Consider the following 19536-nt stretch of genomic DNA (forward strand, 5'->3'; position numbering starts at 1 on the left):
AAAAAAAAAAAAAAAAAAAGAGTATGTTCCTTCTTGATGCTTTTTCCAAACTGCTTTCCAAAAAGGTGTACCAATCTATGCAACCATGAGCAGGACAGGAGAGAACATGGCCCCCTTCCCCTTTTCCTCCATATACCAGTATTTTCATTCTTTTTTATTTTGCCGATTTGATAGACAAAACAAACAAACAATGTCTACTGTTGTTTAACCCAAACCAAACCCACTACCATCAAGTCAATCCCACCTCATAGCAACCCTACAGGACAGAGTAAACTGCCTCACCGGGTTTCCAAGGCTGTCCATTTTTAAAGAAGCAGACTACCTCATCTTTCTCCTGTAGAGTAGCTGGTAAGTTCAAACCACTTCTGGTTAGCAGCTGAGTGCTTTAATCACTGCACCATCAGAGCTCCTTCACTGTTTTTTAGTGTTGCACTTTATTGCTAATGAAGGTGAGTATTTTGGGGGGTGTTACTTGGTCATTTATGGTTCTTTTTTCATATGTTTGAATCATGTCCTTTACTCATATTTCCATGTGTGTGTGCGGTGTAGTAAATTACATAGTGTGGCTTTTCTAGCCATGTCTTTGTAAACTCCATGGTGGAATTTCCATGAGCAACTGAATAGCTGCTGATTGCTAAAATTATCCACCTGGGGTAATTCTGTTGGGAGCAGCACAAAGTAATTTTCTGGGAAGTTCGCTCTCTCTCAGGTGTATAGGATTCTCAGGTGTATAGAATTATGTTGGGATTGGTCAACTCTGCCAGGCTCAAAAGGAGCACTTCTAGAGGCAGAAGGAATCTCTCCGACTGCTGGCTGAGAAAGAAGTGCTGCTGAGAGAAACATGCTCCTGAGAGAGAGACACTGAGAGACACGCACTGCTGGGAGAGAGACTGAGAGAGACTGTTGGCTGAGAGACAGCAGGCTGAGAGAGACTGAGCATTGTTCCTGAACTTGAATTGTAGCCTGGTACCTCCCTAATAAGCCCCATAAGCTGTGAGTTGTGTGTGGCCACTTCAGCGAATTATCAAACCCAGCAGAGAGGTGGTAGGTGTTGCGGGAGGTACGGTTGGTGTCAGGGTTGATAAAAGGGCTGGAGGGAGGTGGCATGTCTGGCCTCAGAGGACAGGCCTTGGGCTACTGATGGCTATTCTGTTTTCCTCTTGTGGGGATAGAGGAGGTCAGGAGATGTGGCCTCCCTGCCACTTTGGCAGTGCACTGGCCTATTTTTAAATGGACTCAGTGGAACTCTTCATGGGTTTGATATATTAATTTTCTATTGCAAAAATTTTTCTTTGTTTGTCATTTAGCTTTTCCTTTTTCTGTAGTGGCCATAAAAAGTGCTTAAATATTATGCTTTCAATTTTTCAGTTTTCTCCTTTATAATTTTTGCATTGGGGCTACGTTTGGCAATTCTTCTGCACTCCAAAGTGATATAACCTATTTTTCTTCTATTAGTTTTATGTTTTGTTTTCCACACTTAAACCTTTGATTCATCTGTAAGTTAGTTTTATGTTTGAGATAGAATTCTTAATTTCATTTTTTTTTTTGAGACATAATATCAGTTTGTTTTGTTTTTGTAAAGGTCTACCAATTATCCTGATAACCATTTATTAAATGACTCACTTTTTCATCACTAGTTTGAAGAACTAAGTCTACCCACACATGCAATTCCTTCTTTGTTCCTGGAGAAAAGAGGACAAGCAAAGGCCTTTTGTCAATATTCTTGGGCTCTCTCTATCTGACTTGGGTAGTCTCTCAGACATCCCTTGATTAACCAGAACAGAGGTAAGAGCCAAGTGATAGAGTCTTCTTGCCCAGAACCCCTGGCTCCAGTTTCATCTATGATTTCTGCCTTGAGTTCCCTCCATGTTTACTGCTTTCAGCCTGTGCATATTCAGCCATCTCCTGCCATGTGCCCCATGAAGAAGGCTTTGCTCCAGGGCATGACAGAGATGAGCAGGAGTATTCAAGTGAGGAGGGTCATAGTCAAAGAACAGTGGAAGGTCCTCACCGTGTGCCCTGGCCCCCAGTGCTGCCTGCCTCAACATTTACCTGGGGCCTTGAGTTCAGCATCGATGAAGGTGAGTAGTTCTTGGCAGATGCTGCAGTAAGGAACAGGCCAGGTCAGGAACCGGTGGTAGGTTCTGGCTGCCTTCAGAAGGAGATCTGAGTCAGGTGGGAAGTGTGGTGTCTGGGATGGAGAGAGGGCAGCAAGCAGAGAGGTCTGGATGAGAGAAAGCTCACTGATATGTTAAAGCAGGTCCTGTTCCCTTTCTGGAGCATTCCACAAAGGACACACATTTTCTGGCAGTAGATTGTCCCAGGACAATGCCAGGAAGAACTGGAAGTTACCTACAGAGACTGAGTTACTAGATGGGCAAGATGGCAGGTACCTAGGGTCTCTACTGTAAGAACCTTGTTTTTCCAAACATTACTCCCATTCATTTTGAGGAATGGTCTTCAATGCCTGAACCACCTTTGTGTAAAACCACTAGAGACAAATGTTTATTCTCTGAGTGTGGATTTATTCTATATATATGGAGTCATTTGGAACCACTGGTCTGGTAAATAAGGGGGTGATTACATTGGGTAAAACTGACCAATGGAGTACAAAATGAAGTAGGCTATAATATATTTCCATAGAATCTCTCATGGCTTATGAACAGGCTGTGAAAGGGGTTCCTGTGTGGGAGACCAGATATGCCAAGCACAATGGCATCTACGTGGAGTTACTGGAGTTCTCTCAACATGGCTGCTCTGAAGGGAAAATTGCCATTTTGTGGGCTGAAACCTATCTTAAGTCTCACTATTTGACTATTATTCTCTCTTTGTGTTTATCCCTAGAAGTATGAGGGCTGTGTCCCCCACACTGGCAACTCCTCTCTTATTCTCCCTTGCCTCCCCAAGCCTGGCCCACTCTGGAACTTACACAGAGGACGGTGGAGTAGAAGAGCAGGGCCAGGGGGGTGAGCAGGTCGTAGGTGCCCTTCTCTTGGACCTGTGGAAAGGACAGGCAAGGTAGGGTGAGGCTCGTTCACAGGGCAGCATTGTATTTTCCTATTCCTTTCTGTTAGTTGTTTTTAAAGTGAAAAGTAATGTCACCACAAGAAAAAAATTTGGAAAACAGAAGTTAAAAAAATCAGTCACTCAAAATACTCTCATCTGAATTCATACACAGCTAATGTTTCAATGTATGTTTCTTATACATTTTTCCCTATGCATTTTCTTACACAAAGTTATAGTAATAGTGTTCCAGTTACCTGGTACTGTTCTGACAGAAATATACCACAAATGGGATGACCTTAACAAACAGGAGTTTATTCTTAAAATTTGGAGGCTTTAAGTCCGAGTTCAAAGTGCCAGGCTCTAGGGGTGGGTGAAAGCCCCTCAACCTGGGGGTCCAGCTCTGCCTCCTGCTCCCGGCCCACTGGAGCTAGAGGCATTTCTTCACTCAGACAGCTGCTGGCTGCTGAGGCTGAGAAGCCCAAGGTTGACAAATAAAAAGGCACAGTCCCAATGTTACCAAACCACACGGCAGGCTATTAACTTAAGTCCATTGTGGGCTACAGACCATTCCCATGGCTTCTCCTTATATACAGGAAGCAGACCATATCCCAGAGGCAGCTACTCAGCTGCTTGTGATAGATCACACCATGGAATTGATTACCAGTCTCATCATGGGGTATAACTCCCACCAGCTGCCCAGCCACTCAACCAGGCCCAGCCAAGTTGACACACAAACATAACTACCACAAATAGTATAAATATTTTCATTCGTAATATGTTTTCCATGTAATATTATAAGTGGATTTTGGTTTTACCACATGGTCTCTAAGGCCATCTCTCCCCATCTCACTCCCACCCTATTACACCTTTATCTGTTATTTGTGTTGTAAATATGTTTTCTGGTTTGTTGTTTGTTAATTTTGTGGAATTTTTTTTTTATGTACAGTAAGTACAAGTTTTTCCTTTATAGATTTTGCTTTGTATGCAAGGACCTATACATATTCACATGTTTTCTTAAAGCTTAATTTTCTTAAATTTAAATCTTTAATCTATCTAGAATTTCATCTGATATGTAGTGTAAATTAGGGCTCTCACTCTCTATTTTTCTAAATGTTTGGTCAATTTCCCTAAAATCAAGTAAAAAATTTTACTTATGAGATTTTATTATATATTAAATTTTGTTTATATCCTGGATAACACTCATTATTTTTCCTGGCTGCATATTAACACTTCTGGTAGAGCTCTATAATTTTATTATTTTAATTTTGATATTTCAGATCATTTTCTCGCTATTTTATATGTTGTTGCAATGAACATTTTTGTGTACATTCTTTTTTTCTATAGTTTGGATTATTATTCAAGAGGTAGAATCCAAGGATCAAAGGTGAAAAACATAAATATGACCTCTGAAACATATTACCAGTTGCTTTCCAAAAGTATTTTGCCATTATAATATCTCGAATGCATAAAAGTTCTGGTTTCACCACACCCTTCACTGGACTGGTTATTACAATTTTTGCTAATTTGCTATGCAAATGCTATATCTTTATGGTCCCAATTTGCATTTATTTTATTATAACTGAGGCTAAACACTTTTTATACACATTTACAAGCTCTATGTATTTGCAAAAAGGGCATGGGGGGGCAGGGTCTTCTTTTGACTTCCTTTAACTTCACAAGGCAGGAGAAAGATCAAGATCAACATCAACAGCCTAAGACTGATTCCTATGAGGCAGAGGTCAGACATGCTACCACCTTCTAACCCTTTGCCAATTCTGACACCAACCATCCCCTTGTCATGGCACTCTCTACTCTGCTGGGTTTGATAATTTGCTGCAATGGCCACACAGAACTCACAGACAATATGCACAATTATGGGGTTTACTAGATAAGTAACAAGTTACAATTCAGGTAAAGGAACAACTCAGGATACAACTTTTCAATCAGGACAGCCTCCCCTTGGCCATACCTGCATACACGCCTCTCTCTCACTCTCAGCATCTCCTTGGCCCTCAGCTTCTTAGTGGTCCTCAGCCTCTCGGCCTGGCTCTGTCCTGCTTGGCCAAGTGTTATAAAGCTCTTTTACCTCTGCCAATAGGTGCACATCATTCTGCCAGCAAGCCTCCTGCCCGCAGGCACTCAGCTTTCTCACTCTCTGGGCTGGCAAGCCTGCCACTCTGTCTCATACTAGTCTCTTCGTTCTGCTGTCTCTCTGCAAAGGAGGTCCAGCTCAGGGATCTTGGGTCCAAGGATGTGCTCCACTCCTGGTTCTTTCTTGATGGCAGTGAGAGGCCCCCACTTTCTGCCTCTGGGATGGCTCATTTTAAGTCTAACAAGATGGCAAAATTAACCAATCCCCTCATTAAGGTACTATACACCTTATTTGCATGGTCTCACCCCCACAAGGGTGCCATGTACCTTTTTTACATTATTAACAAGCTATCCAATCCCCTTGGTGGGCCACAAGCACTTCACATTTAAATAGTCCCACCCAGTCATCTGGTGGGCCACAAAGCTAGAAGAGCCATACTAAGTAATTCACTGCCCACATTACTCTTTTGTGAATTACTTCTTCATTGGGAAAACATTTAGATAGATCCCACCACACCATATACACACATGCACTCATGTTTCAGAATCTGGTCAAAATGCTAAAGGTCTCTCAGTCCATTCTGGTGCTCATGGGAGGTGAAGGCACAGAGAGCGTCCCACCTTCTCTGCTGTGCCTGGTAACCCCAGCAGGCTCAAATTTAGAATTCTCCTTCTCTTTTCCCTGAATAAAGGAGCTCTGGGGGTGTACTGCCTAAGGCATTTGACTGCTAACCAGAAGGCTGGAGGTTCAAACCCACCAGCCACTCCTTGAAAGGAAGGTTGGGCAATCTACTTCCATAGTGATCCCGCCTTGGGAACCCAAGGAAGGGTCTTTATGAGTCAGATCCAACTCCACAGCAGTGCGTGCATGTGGTGGCACAGTGCCTAAGGCATCTGACTGCTAACCAGAAGGTTGGTGAGTGTTGTGGCTAAGGTTGTGTGTCAACTTGGCTGGGCCTGGTTGAGTGGCTAGGCAGCTGGTGGTAGTTATTCCCCATGATGAGACTGGCAATCTCTCCATAGTGGGATCTACCACAAGCAGCTGAGTGGCAGCTTTAGGGATGTGGTCTGCTTCCCGTATATGAGCAGCAGCTTTGGGAATGGTTCTAGCATATGGCACGCTTGAAAACTGCATGTAGCTGAGTCGTTGTTCAGCAGCCTGCCATGCTCTGCCAATCTTGGGACTTGTAATGGGCTTGAATGGACTTTTAATGGCCTGCCGTGTGCTTTGGTAATATCAGGACTGTGCCTCGTTACTTGTCAACCTTGGGTTTGTCAGCCTCAGCAGCCAGCAGCTGAGTGAAGAAAAGCCTCTAGCTGCAGTGGGCTGGGAGCAGGGCAGAGCTGAAGCCCAAGGTTGAGGGGCTTTCACCCAGCCCCTAGAGCCTGGAACTTTGAACTTAGACTTAAAAACTCCAAATCGTAAGAATAAACTCCTGTTTGTTAAAGCCATCCCATTTGTGGCATAGTTCTGTTAGAGCAGTACTGTTGTTGTTGCTGTTATGTGCCATCGAGTCAGACCTGACTCACAGTGACCCGCTCCTTGGGTTTCCAAGATGGTATCACTACGGAAGTAGATTGCCCAACCTTCCTTCCAAGGAGTGGCTGGTGGGTTTGAACCACCAACCTTCTGGTTAGCAGTCAAGTGCCTTAGGCACTACGCTACCAGAGCTCCTAGAGCAGTACTAGGTAACCAAAACAGTGGGTCTCCACTCCATGGAAGGAAGATGGTGCAATCTACTTCCAGGAAAAATTTATTGCTTTGGAAACCCAATGGAGGTCGCTATGAGTCAGAATCAACTCAATGGCAGTGAGTTTGGGTTTGTTTTACCTTGAATAATGTCATGAGAGATTTGTCTGCCCTATCTGCTACTCAGTCTATTCTACAAAACCCTCTTTTCTAAGATGCAACAATTGGTCTCTCCTTTCTGGAGCAAAGATGAGTGAAGAAAATCAAAGAGTCAAGGAAACAATTACCCCAAAGGATTAATGGAGCACTAATGCATGACCTCTACTAGCCTGAGGCCAGAAGAAATAGATGGTGCCTGGCTACCACTAGACACTTTGACAGAGATCACAATAAAAGGTCCTGGACAGAGTGGGAGAAAAATGTGGAACAAAATTCAAAATCATACAAAAGGCCAGATTTACTGGTTTGATAGAGACTGGTGAAACCCCTGAGACTGCCTTAGACACCCTTCAAACCAGGGGCTCCTCTTTCAGCCAAACAATAGGCCTATAATGTGAACAATAACATCTGTGAGGAACGTGGTCCTCAGAACAATCAACCATACAAGACCAAAAGGGCAGCATTTGCTAAAAACCAAAGTTTAGCAGGCAGGAAAATGGGAGAATGGAAATGGGGGTCCCAGGGAGGGAGTAGGAAGGGATTACAACTAATGTCATGAAACAAAATGAATATAAACTGTTGAATGAGAAACTAATTTGCTCTGTAAACTTTCACTCAAACCACAAAAAAAAAGTTCAAATACAAAACAAAAACCAACCTTCCCCTGTGGCCACATGGTACTTGATCCTTTATATTTGGGTTTGTAAATTAAGCATTCCAGATGTTGTTTAGCTTCTCTGTGTGTGCTGGTTTACTTGTGATCAGGGTATAATAAACCAAAATCAAACTAGCCCCGTGCCATTAAATCAATTCCAACAAATGGTGACCCCATGTGTAAACAGAGTAGAACTGTTCCAGAGTTTTCTTAGCTGTAATCTCTATAGAAGCAGATTGCCAGGACTTTTTTCCATGACACTGCTGAGTGGGCTCGGACTGCCAATCTTTAGGTTACTAGTCAAGGGCAACCTGTTTGTCCACGCAGGGACATAATAACCTTAAAAAAAAAATCTACGCCATTGAGTCGATTCTGACTCACAGCTACCCTATAGGAGTAGAAATGACCCATAGGATTTACAAGGCTGTAAATATTTAGAAGCAAGACAGCCTCATCTTTCTCCCATGGAGTGGCTGGTGGCTTCAAACCACTGTGTTTGTTAGCAGCTGAATGCTTTAACCACTGTGCCACCAGAGCTCCTCCAGGGTATGATTGTTGTTGTTATGTGCCCTCGAGTCAGACCCGACTCATAGCGATCGCTCCTTGGGTTTCCAAGGCAGTATCACTACGGAAGTAGATTGCCTCATCTTCCTTCCGAGGAGTGGCTGGTGGGTTTGAACTGCCAACCTTCTGGTTAGCAGTCAAACGCCTTAGGCACTACGCTACTAGAGCTCCTCCAGGGTATGACAGCACCAGTTAAATTGTGGTGCCAGCATTATCATCTTGCGTGTGTTAACAAAGACTTTCTTTCCTCTTAGAGGAATAGCTGAGAAAGAAAGTCACACGATTTCCCACTTAAGTTGGATATTAAAAAAGAATAAGGTAAAAGAAAGAAAGAAAAGCTTAAAAGAGAATTCTTTGTGAGAACCAGAATCTTGTTTTGGGATTCACAGCTGTCTGGAAGCCCAGCCCAGCTCAGTGCTAAATGTACTCCCTTTCTGAAATGCAGAATTTTATTTATTGAACTGCTGGAGGAGGCCTCAGTTTACTTTTCTATCCTTTCCCATCTGCTTTCTCTTTCACTTCTTTGTTTCTATGGGTGTTTTTGAGGAAAATAATTCTGCCAAGCTTCCCCTGTCGTTTCAAATCAATACCTTGATTTACAAGCAATGTCTGTCCTAAGCAGTAGCTTAAATGCAGGACCCTTCCTCACCTATTTCCTATTCTTGTCAAAAAGAACCACGCCTTTGCCTCTAGTTACAGGTGCCACTGAGTTGACCCCAGCTCATGGTGTCAGAGTAGAACTGTGGGTATTCAATGGTTGACTTTTGGGAAGTAGGTAGCCAGGCACCGCTGGTGGACTCGAACCTACAAGCTTTTGGTTGGCAGCTGACTGCATTAACCATTTGCACCCACGGATTACACCACTTCCTAGAAACCTTTGATCTAAAAGCACAGCTAAAACAGAAAGCTCAGTGTTTTCCAGTGCCTTTGCCAAGACCCCGGTGGTCTGGCCATTCCAGGCTGTCACTCCTTTGGGCCTGTTTCTCAGCTCTCTGAAGCAGTCCCCACTCTGCCCTTTGATTCCCTGACTCGCTCTCACCTCAAGGGTTTTCTTCAGGATCTGCTCAAGGAGGATAAGGAAGTGGCCCGGGTCCCTGCTGACCAGCTCCTGTAGGCTCCAGCAGTTCAGGCACAGCCCAGCTGGAAGGGAGAGAGAAGTGAGAGGTCAGTTGGAGGTCTCTTTCTGCAAACCGTGGGTATGTGTGTGTGAAGAAACAGGAGTTATCCCTGGAGCTGCGCTGGAACATTCTATTCTAAAGCAAGAGGGTCTTGGAGAAAATGCTAGGCCAACCCTCAACCTCCAACTCCCATCAAGACACCACCATAAGTTTCCTATATATGTTGGGAGCTCAAGAGACAGCGATGGGATATTCCAGTTGGGGTCCCCTTAGAGGTCAATGAGGCTGACTTGTTTTTGCTCCCTGTGTCTCTGGAGCGCACCATTTCTCCCCCAACCTCTCCTGCTCTGGTTGCCTATGGTGGGTGTCAGTACCTACAGGTGCAGGGAAGGAGGGCAGAGGCAAGGTGAACTGGAGGAATAAAGGAGGAAGCCATGTGAGCTCTGCTCTGGGGCCAAGGGTCTGGGATGGTCCTGGGCCTTCCCATGATCACTTGGCAGTGAAGCTCAGGAAGGGGACGCTAGAGCCATTTATATTTTAAAAGCGAGATGAACATTTTGTCATTTTGTAACTTCCCCGGACTTTCTTATTTTGGCAATCTCTATTTCCCTGCAGTCAGCAAGGGTAAGCCCCTAAAAATTAAAGGGATGGTCATGGCGTGTTCTACATATGTGTGTGCACACAGGTACGTGTGTGCATATGTGTGTAGTGGGAACTGAAGCAGCAGGGATGGAAGTGGAAGGACCTTGAATTTCATGGAGCTGAAGCTCCAGGCCCCCCACATGCACGGGCTCCTTCAGAAGTGCTGGAGGCTCTTGGTGATAAGTTTTTGTAAAATTTGCCGAAGTCAGATATTCTTTTATACCTTTACTAGTAGCATAGTGCCTAAGGCATTTGACTGCTAACCAGAAGGCTGGCAGTTCAATCCCACCAGCCACTCCTCGGAAGGAAGGTTGAGCAATCTACTTCCGTAGTGACAACTGCCTTGGAAACCCAAGGAGGGGTCGCCATGAGTCGGATCCAACTCGACGGCAGTGAGTTTGGTTTTGGTTTTGCTTTTACTTAACGATTGCACCCTGAATTCTGTAAGTTTAAAAACCAGTTGCCATGGAGTCAATGCCAACTCATGGCATTATGTCAGAGTAGAATGGTTCTCCATAGGGTTTCCAGTAGCTGAGTTTTCAGAAGCAGATCATCAGCTTTTCATGCTAGTCTGTCTTACTCTGATAGCTCCACTGTAATCTGGTCAGCATCATAGCAACGTACGAGCCCCCACTGACAGATGGCTGGTAGGTGGCTACATTTGAGGTGCATTGCCAAGGAATCTCATCTGAGTCTCCCAATGGAAGGCAAGAATTCTACCACTTAACCACCAACACCCCCTTCTGTAAACTTAGGCCCCATAAAAACCTGGACAGGAAGCAGGCAGGAAGAAAACTACTATTTATTGACTGGCTACCTCTGGTGGCACAGTGCCTAAGGCATTTGACTGCTAACCAGAAGACTGGCGGTTCAAACCAACCAGCCACTCCTTGGAAGGAAGGTTGGGCAATCTACTTCCACAGTGATACTGCCTCGGAAACCCAAGGAGGGGTCGCTATGAGTCGGGACCGACTCGACGGCAGTGAGTTTGGTTTTTTGGTTTACCATGCGCCAGCACGGTGTAGTAATTAGGTGCTGCCAAGTAGATTCCAACTCATAGTGACCGGATAGGACAAAGTAGAACTGTCCCATCAGGTCTCCAAGCTGTAATCTTTACAGGAGCAGATTGCCAGGTCTTTTCTTCTGGGGAATGGCTGATGGGTTTGAACTGACAACCTTTCAATTATCAGCTAAGCACTTAACCATTGCACCACCAGGGCTTTGCATTCATTATTGCAGTAGAGTCTCCCCTCCTCCCTTCAGGAAAAGGTTCCTGTTGTTATTATTCCCATGTTACAGACTAGGCCTGTGGGACTTGAGAGGGTATGTGACTTGCACAAGGTTGCACAGCCAATGAAAGGCACTTTTAATCCAAATCTGATCCCAGAGACCAGGCAAAGTCTCTCAGAGGAGGTGATATTTGAGCTGAGAACTGGATGATGAGAAGGACCCAGCTATGTGTTGTTCTGAGGGAAGAGTATGACGCAGAGGGAACAACAAGTGCAAAGGTCCTGTGGCAGAAAGGAACGAAGGATGTCCAAAGAGCAGAAAGTGCATAGTGACTACCCTGCCTATCCCCTAGGGTTGTTAGGGAGGCATGGGGAAGTAGAGAACATGATTTTTACAGTCATAAGGAATGATCACAACTATGCGCCAGCCTTCAGAGACACAACTGTCCCAGCCTATACATACCCCTGTTTTTCAGACCTGGAAATCAAAGAGGCCTCCTGCTCCCTGGGGCTCTGAGGATCTCCCTTGTTCTACAGAGAATGTGATGCTGGGGCTGTGGAGGGAACTAAAAACCGAGTAAACAAGAGAATACTAGGGAAAGCTGCCTGTCAACTCCCAGCTGCTCTTTTGGTATCAGTAGTTGAGGCATCTCTAAGCAGGTTCAATACCTTCTCCAAGGAGCTACATAAGCTGAGGAAGCAAGATACAGCCCTGAGGAGGATAAGGAAGATATCATGGGAACAAGGAGAAACTGCCCAATACTAGGACCTACTGTACGTCAGGTGCTGCCAGGTGAGATTCAGGGGCTTGAACAGGAATCTGCAGGTGGCTGCTGTGCCTGGTTTAGTGCTCACTGGGCCCTAAGGCTCCCCTGGGTCCCAAGAACGTCCCAGCTCCCTTGGACCTACCTGACCAGGAAGTGGAGCGGCGGCTGAGGCTGAGCCCATGTAAACAGCGCTCCAGGGCATGCTGGATACGGTCCTCCGTGCACGTAGTGGCCCCTGGCTGCATCCTGAGTCATCGCCTGCGTAGGGGACAGACACCAGTCAGCCGGCTCCTTTCCCCAAAACACCAGGCTGGGGAGCACAGGGTCCAGCTGGGCAGATGGCATAGACAGCAGGCACTCACAGCCTGGTGCAATCTATTTATGCTGCCACGAGTGCTGTGAGCGCAGTTGCAGGGGCCTGACAGCTGCCTTCTGGGAGCACTGCATCTGAGCTGCAGGACAGAGCACGGAGGTGTAGGAAGAGAGGCATCAGGGATGAAAGTGGACCTATCTGCTCCCCAGGGTAGCAGTGAGTGCCACCAAGAGCCTGCGGAGTGCCAGAGAGTGACCTGACTCCAGTGGGCTGGACACAAGGACCCCCTCGGGGAGACTCAGAATCACTTGGGGATTTTTTTGAATGCTCCAGGCCTGCACCCCCCCCCCCAATCCCCCAGGAATGGGGCTGAAAGCCTTACTCCTGATGAAAAGGCCCCAGGGATCGATCTTCTCAATAAATGGGGCAGTCCAAGGCTAGCGCGTTGGTGCAGGCTGTCTTTATGTGCCCCACCCCCACCCTCCACACCCTCTGTCGGGGTACCCAGGTCATAGGTACTTGTTTATTTTCTGCGAGACCTCCACATTTGCTATTCCTTTTCCTGACCCATGCCTGAGGCAACACTACCAGTTATCCAAAGACCCTGCCTGGCTCAGTTCCTTGCACTACTGAGGAGAAACCAGGGTGCTTAGCTTGGGCTAGAAGGCCACTGAGTAGGGAACTGAAGAAGCGACGGTAGCACCATACAGGAACTGTGCTAAGTGCTAAATTCTGAGAGCCTCTAGCAGGGCCAGCCCAATGTCTTGTTATGTGTCAGTACTCCCTGGTTCCTTCCAGAAGTCATGACAGGCAGTTTAGCTCAGTGATGACGCCTGGCCTCTAGCATCCAATAGACTTGGACTCAAATCTCAATTGTGTGATTTATTTTGCTAGTGTGACTTTGAGCAAATTCTTTAACTTCCCCAAACCTCAGTTTACGTATCTATAAAAAGGGAATTAGAATGGCACTAACCTCGTAGAGCACTGGGAAGACTAAATGTCATAGTGGATGCACTGAGTAAGCTTTCAGTACATGATAGCTAACATGCTATGGTCTTTGCTCCGAACACTGCATTCACCCCTTCCAAGACAGATCTATCTCTGGCCAGTCAGGCCAGGTCATAGAAGGAACCCAAGGAAGTAGTAGACCAGCTCTGTGGATCTGGAGATGGAACAGGAAATCAGAAGTGGAAGCAAAGAACTCAGAACTGAGCCATGCAAATGACATGCAAAGAGATATGAAATCCCAATCCAAAGCAGCTGCATGGCCAAAGTGCATGGGGCCCTCTATGCAGGCAAATCTTTCCACTTCCCCAGCCTGGGAGGAAGGCCCCAAATGAAAAACAAGCCATTTGTGAGCTGTCCAGCATCATTTCACTGCTATCGACAGTAGCCCATGCATTCCAAGGCAGGAAGGATGGATACATTCATCCATTCTTTCAAACACTTACTAACTACACACCCTGTGCCAGGTATTAGGGATACAACAGTGAATAAAGCAGTCATGCTTCTTGGGGGGCAGTAAGAAGTAGACATTAACACACAGGAAAGAGGAAATCAAGGAGGTGACATATGCTATGAAGAAAGGTGATACTGGGAGGGGAAATAGTGGGCACCCACTCTAGGTTGTTGGGAGGTCAGGGAAGCCTCTTGGAAGAAAGGGCATTTAAGCTGGACAAGGAAGTCAGGAGAAAATTAAGGGGGAAGAATATTGTAGAAAAAGGAGACAGCATGTGTTAAGTGCTGGGTATGGGAGTTACCTTGCCAAGGACACAGATTCTGGAGACAGGGCCAGGTTGCTGGGCCGGTCTAGAGCACAGACTAACAAGCTTTACAGCTCCTACACCTTCTTCACCCTTCTGGCTGCTGGTAAAATGAGTCCAGAAAAACTTTCAATGGTGATTCAAAACTGTATTAGTTTCCTAGGGCTGCTGTAACAAAATACTATAAACTGGGTGACCTGTAAGTAAAGAAATGTTTTGGAGGATAGGAGACCAAATTCAGGGTGTCAGGAGGGACATGTGCTCTCTCTCTCTCTCTTTCTCGCCTCTAGATGAACATCTTTTCTTGTCTCTTCCAGATTCTGGCAGCCCCAGATGTTCCTTGATATGTAGATGCATCTTCACATGGCCATCCTTCCTCTGTCTCTCTGTGTCTCTTCTCTTGTATAGGACACCACTCAGATGAGATAAGGTCTTACCCTATGACTTCATGTTAATTTATCTGGTAGCTTCGTCAAAGATCCTATTTGCAAACAAGGTCACAGTCACAGGTATAGGAGTGAAGAATCCAACATACATTTTTTGGGGGACACAAGTCAATCCATAACAAGGACTATGGACTTTGGAGGTTTCCATTAATGGCAACTGGATGTCCAAAGACATACTTGACTCTTCCATGGCAACTTTTACACTTGCCTTTAGGCCTTTGATTTGAAGGTTTCTCTACAGGTAGAAGAGGTTGTAAGTCTACTAACCCTGAATGTTCAAGCCAGACTGGACATATTTCAGATTTTTAGATCCCCTACCACATCGTCAAATTGTGCCAGCACCTGACATGGATGAGTGTCCATGGGAATTAAAATTTGAAATGAGGTCTCACCCTTCCATCTTTGATGGCTCAAATACAAGACAATTTTAAGCTTAGTCCTGGCTCAGACTCAGTTCCAACTAGTGGCTGCCTGGTGCAGAACCTAAAATGACACCTTGAAAAGGTTAGGCTTACGAGGATGAATGACTGGCCCAGATGGTAATCAGTGGACCTGTTGTGGGTTGAAGTATGTCTCCCAAAAAGATATGCTGAACTCCTAACCCCCAGTACCTATGAATGTGACCTTATTTGGGGACAATGGCTTTACAGATGTAATGAAGTTAAGATGCATCACACTGAAGTTGTTGTGTTAGGTGTCGTTGAGTAGGTTTTAACACACAGTGACCCTATGTACAACAGAACAAAACACTTTCCAGTCCCGCACCACCCTTACAGTTGTTGCTATGCTTGAGCCCATCCTTGCAGCCACTGCGACAATCCATCTCATTGAGGGTCTTCTCCTTTTTCTCTGACCCTCTACTTTACCAAGCATGATATCCTTCTCCAGGGAATAGTCTCTTCTGACAATATGACCAAAGTACAAGAGATGAAGTCTGGACATTCTCACTTCTAAGGAGCATTCCGGCTGCACCTCTTCCAAAACAGATTTGTTCCTTACTCTGGCAGTCCACGGTATATTCAATATTCTTCACTATTGGACTGAATATTCAATTCAAATGCATTGATTCTTCTGCAGTCTTCCTTATTCATTTTCCAGCTTTCACATGCATCTGAGGCAATTAAAAATACCATGGCTTGGGTCAGACATTCCTGATTCTTCAAAGTGACATCTTTGCTTCTTAACACTTTAAAGAGGTCTTTCACAGCAGATTTGCCCAGTGCAATATATCGTTTCATTTCTTGACTGCTGCATCCATGAGTATTGGCTGTGGATCCAAGTAAAATGAAATCCTTGACAACTTCAATCTTTTCTTCATTTATCATAGTGTTGCTTATTGGTCCAGTAGTGGGGGTTTTTGTTTTCTTTATGTTGAGGTGTAATCCATACTGAAGGCTATATATAGTCTTTGATCTTCATCAGTAAGTGCTTCAAGTCTTCTTCACTTTCAGCAAGAAAGGTTGTGTCATCTGCATATTGCAGGTTATTAATTGCAGGTTAACTCTTCCCTGTGTCCTTCCCTCCCATGCACTCCCACCCCCCAAGCTGTCTCCCTGTGCATACACAGCCCTTCTAGTCTCCCACTTCCATCTTCTTTTGATGCTTCCTGCATTGTTCAATGTTTTGCCCATGTTGTTGTTGTTATGTTGTTATGTGCCGTCGAGTCGGCCCCGACTCATAGCGACCCCTCCTTGGGTTTCCGAGGCAGTATCACTACGGAAGTAGGATTGCCCAACCTTCCTTCCGAGGAGCGGCTGGTGGGTTTGAACCACCAGCCTTCTGGTTAGCAGTCAAGTGACTTAGCCACTATGCTACCAGAGAGCAGGCATTTTGCCCATAGAATCCTTCAATACTGTAACTTGAGGCTTGAATTTTTTCTTCAGTTCTTTCAACTTAAGAAATGCTGAGCATGTTCTTCTGGAGTTGTTGTTGTTGTTGTTGTATACTGTTGAGTTGGCCCCGACTCATAGCGACCCCTCCTTTGGTTTCCGAGGTGGTATCACTACGGAAGTAGGATTGCTGAACCTTCCTTCCGAGGAGTGGCTGGTGGGTTTGAACTGCCAGCCTTCTGGTTAGCAGGCAAGTGCCTTAGGCACTATGCTACCAGAGAGGGGGGTCTTAAATCCAATGACTGTTGTCCTTGCAAGGAGAGAGCGCTTTGGCGATAGAAAGACACACAGAGATGGAATATGGCCACATGAACATGGAGGCAGAAATTGGAGTGATACAAGCCAAGGAATCCTAAGGATTGTTGGTAACCACCAGAAAGTGGAAGAGGCAAGAAAGAATTTCTTTCCCTAAAGCCTCTAAAGGGAGTATAGCTCTGCCAATACCTTGATTTTGGACTTCTAGCCTACAGAACTGTGAGAGAACAAATTTCTGTTGTTTTAAGCCATCCTGTTTGTAGTAATTTGCTATGGAAGCTCCAGGAAACAAATATAGACCCTTTGTCCTTGCAGGCTGATTTCTCACCTCAAAGCCCATGGTCAAGTTCTTGGAGGGAGCTCAGAGGTTGGCCACCACAAGATTCCTTTTACAGAATGAGACCATAGAGCGTAAGGAACTTATTCAAGGCAGCCAAGGGGTGAAAGCAGAGCTGGGGAGAATTAATACTGATATAAACAGACAAGGGAATCAAGTGGGACTTTTCCTCACACTGCATATTCTCACACTGCAGCTGAGGCCGACATCTAAGGATAGGAGATAATAAATGGTCCTATATTCTAACATCCTAAGATCTTTCCCCCCAGTGAATTCGGAAGGAAGATGGGGCAATCTACTTCTGTAGTGATACTGCCTTGGAAACCCAAGGACGAGTTGCTATGAGTCGGTCTGACTCGACGGTACATAACAACAACAAACAAGATCTTTCCCCCCAGTGAACTGCCAGGGATGGGCCAGTGAGCACCCTTGTGGGCTTGCTGGAAGGTGTCATTCTGAATTGGCACAACACCCCTTCCCACTCCTGTCAATAAGACTGGTCTTGGTCCAGGTTCAGGTCTAACCTGAGAAAGGGCTGTCAACCATGCACGAATGGTTCTGCTTTTTCTCCCCAAAGCCAAGGGCTGTTGTTGTAGTTGTCAGTTGTCTTCAAGCTGGCCTTTAACTCATGGTGACCTTTGACTCATGGACAAAAGAATGAAAACACTGCCTGGTCCTGCACCAGCCCCATGATTGGTTGTGGATCAGACAGTAGTGACCCCTAGGGTTTTCCCTGGCTGATTTTCACAAGTAAGTTGACAGGCCTTTCCTCCAAGTCCATTTTAGTCTGGAAACTCTGCTGAAACCTGTTCACCATCATAGCAACACACAAGGCAACAGATGGTGGCCAAGTGTGAAGTTTATTATGTGGGAATTGAACCTGGGTCTCTCAAGGGGAAGGTGAGAATTCTAGCACTGAACCATCAAAGCCAAGGGCAGAGGGGATTTAAGAGAATCTCTCACAATAATGGTGGGGTGCTGTTTCTTGTTCTTCAGTTCATGATTTATTCATCCAGCAAACCCACTGAGCAGCTCCTGGGTGACCTGTGAGAGAGAGCAGAGCGGAGAGAAGCGACAGAAGGAGTAACCGCAGGCCCACTGTTCAGCCAGGCAAAGACATGAGAGGTCATAGGTAGGGTGGGGCAAGGAACAAAAGCTGAGCTTCAGCTGTTTGGCTGATACTTCACCCTTAGAGGGCCACCAGACGGGGAGGGACACTTACTACTAAGAGGCTAAAGGCTGGACCACCTTTGGTGGAAACTGGCAGGGGCAGGATGAAGAGATGGGAAAGTCAGAGCACAGAGAAGTTAAACAGCTGGCCTATGGTCACACTGCTGGGAGGTGGCAGGATATTTGAATCCAGAGAATCTGGCTCTTAAGCATTATAGTACAAGGACCCTCAGCACAGGCAGACACAATTACTGGTAGAAAAGTAAAACTAATCCATGTTTCTATCCCAACAAGTAACGAATCAATGAATTATACTATGGTCTTCCTTTCAGAGACCTAGATTCCAAGTTAGGAGTCCCTGGGTATCACAAATAATTACTGTACTCAGCTGCTAACAAAAAGACTGGAGGTTCAAAGTCTACCCAGGGGCACTGCAGAAGAAAGACCTGGCCATCTACTTCCAAAAGATCAACCATTGAAAATCCTATGGAGCACAGTTCCACTCTGACACATGTGGGGTTGCCATGAGTTGGCATCAACTCAGCAGCAGCTGGTAGACTTCAAGTTGTTGGAAATTTTGCAGTCATAATGCCCATCTACACTAGCTGCCCACCACTGCCCTTCCTCCTCCAGAGAGATCAGAGCTTCCAGGAGTGGGTGCTGAGAGGGGACGCTGGCCAAGCAGCTCTCTCTGGGCTGACCTGAGCAGGGACCATGGTGATTGGTGGGGCAGGCGAATCCCAGTCTGGAGCAAGAGCTGAACTGTGCAAACTAGGTTTTAAGACGCCCCTCTGCCCAGCCCATACTTCCATGGACAAGTTCGTCATGTCATGAGGTAGGAATGAGTCACCCTGCTGACAACGTCCCACACTGTAACTAATGTAAATACAAGATGCAAATGAACATTCTTAGCTACCAGCACTTCTGCCACACTCCTGCCCCTAAGGTTTTGGAAAATTGTCCTGAGGCTGCTACCCTGCCTTCACAGAGGACTAAAGCTGTTCCCCAGGCCCCTCTGCAATGCCCCCTATCCATGGCTTCTTCTTTCCTTCTTGGTGCCCCCATGTGCTTTTCCCATCTTCTGGCCTCAGTGAACCCTTCTGTTCAGTGGAGACAATCAAGGCCTTCTCCACTGAAGAACTGATGACTGTGGGGCACTGGGCAGCTTTCTAGTGGGCCAGCCACCCTGGCACCATGGGCAACCTTGATCTTGCGCCAAGCTCTGCTTAGAGGCAGGATTTGCCCAAGGTGCTGGGCCTGCGAGCCTGTGGGACAGGGAGCCAGCTATGGGATCCTTGTTGCCCTGGAGGTCACACACCGCACCCCACAGCCTGTGCCTGCCCTTTGGCATGCTCATTTCCATCTGATGAGTCAGTTGTCATCTGTTTCTTGTGACTTGTCAGCAGAATCCTACTGGCTTTGGGGTGAGGCTCAAGGGTAGA

The 19536-nt window shown here is 46.0% G+C and overlaps 1 protein-coding gene across 1 annotated transcript in view; it reads right to left on the reverse strand.

The window, feature by feature from the left end:
* Positions 1-12166, reverse strand: part of PIK3R5 (phosphoinositide-3-kinase regulatory subunit 5) — a 36798-nt gene extending 24632 nt beyond the window's left edge. The window contains exons 1-4 of the mRNA XM_007952228.2: positions 12064-12166; positions 9205-9305; positions 2930-2998; positions 2053-2191 (exon numbers count right to left, since the gene is read on the reverse strand). Of these exons, the coding sequence (XP_007950419.1) occupies positions 2053-2191; positions 2930-2998; positions 9205-9305; positions 12064-12166 (412 nt within the window). The remainder of the gene's footprint in view (positions 1-2052; positions 2192-2929; positions 2999-9204; positions 9306-12063) is intronic.
* Between the last annotated feature and the right edge of the window lie 7370 nt (positions 12167-19536).

The sequence above is a fragment of the Orycteropus afer genome, unplaced genomic scaffold, assembly GCF_000298275.1.
Source record: "Orycteropus afer afer isolate SDZICR_OR568_19922 unplaced genomic scaffold, OryAfe1.0 scaffold00330, whole genome shotgun sequence".
Lineage (NCBI taxonomy): Eukaryota > Metazoa > Chordata > Mammalia > Tubulidentata > Orycteropodidae > Orycteropus > Orycteropus afer.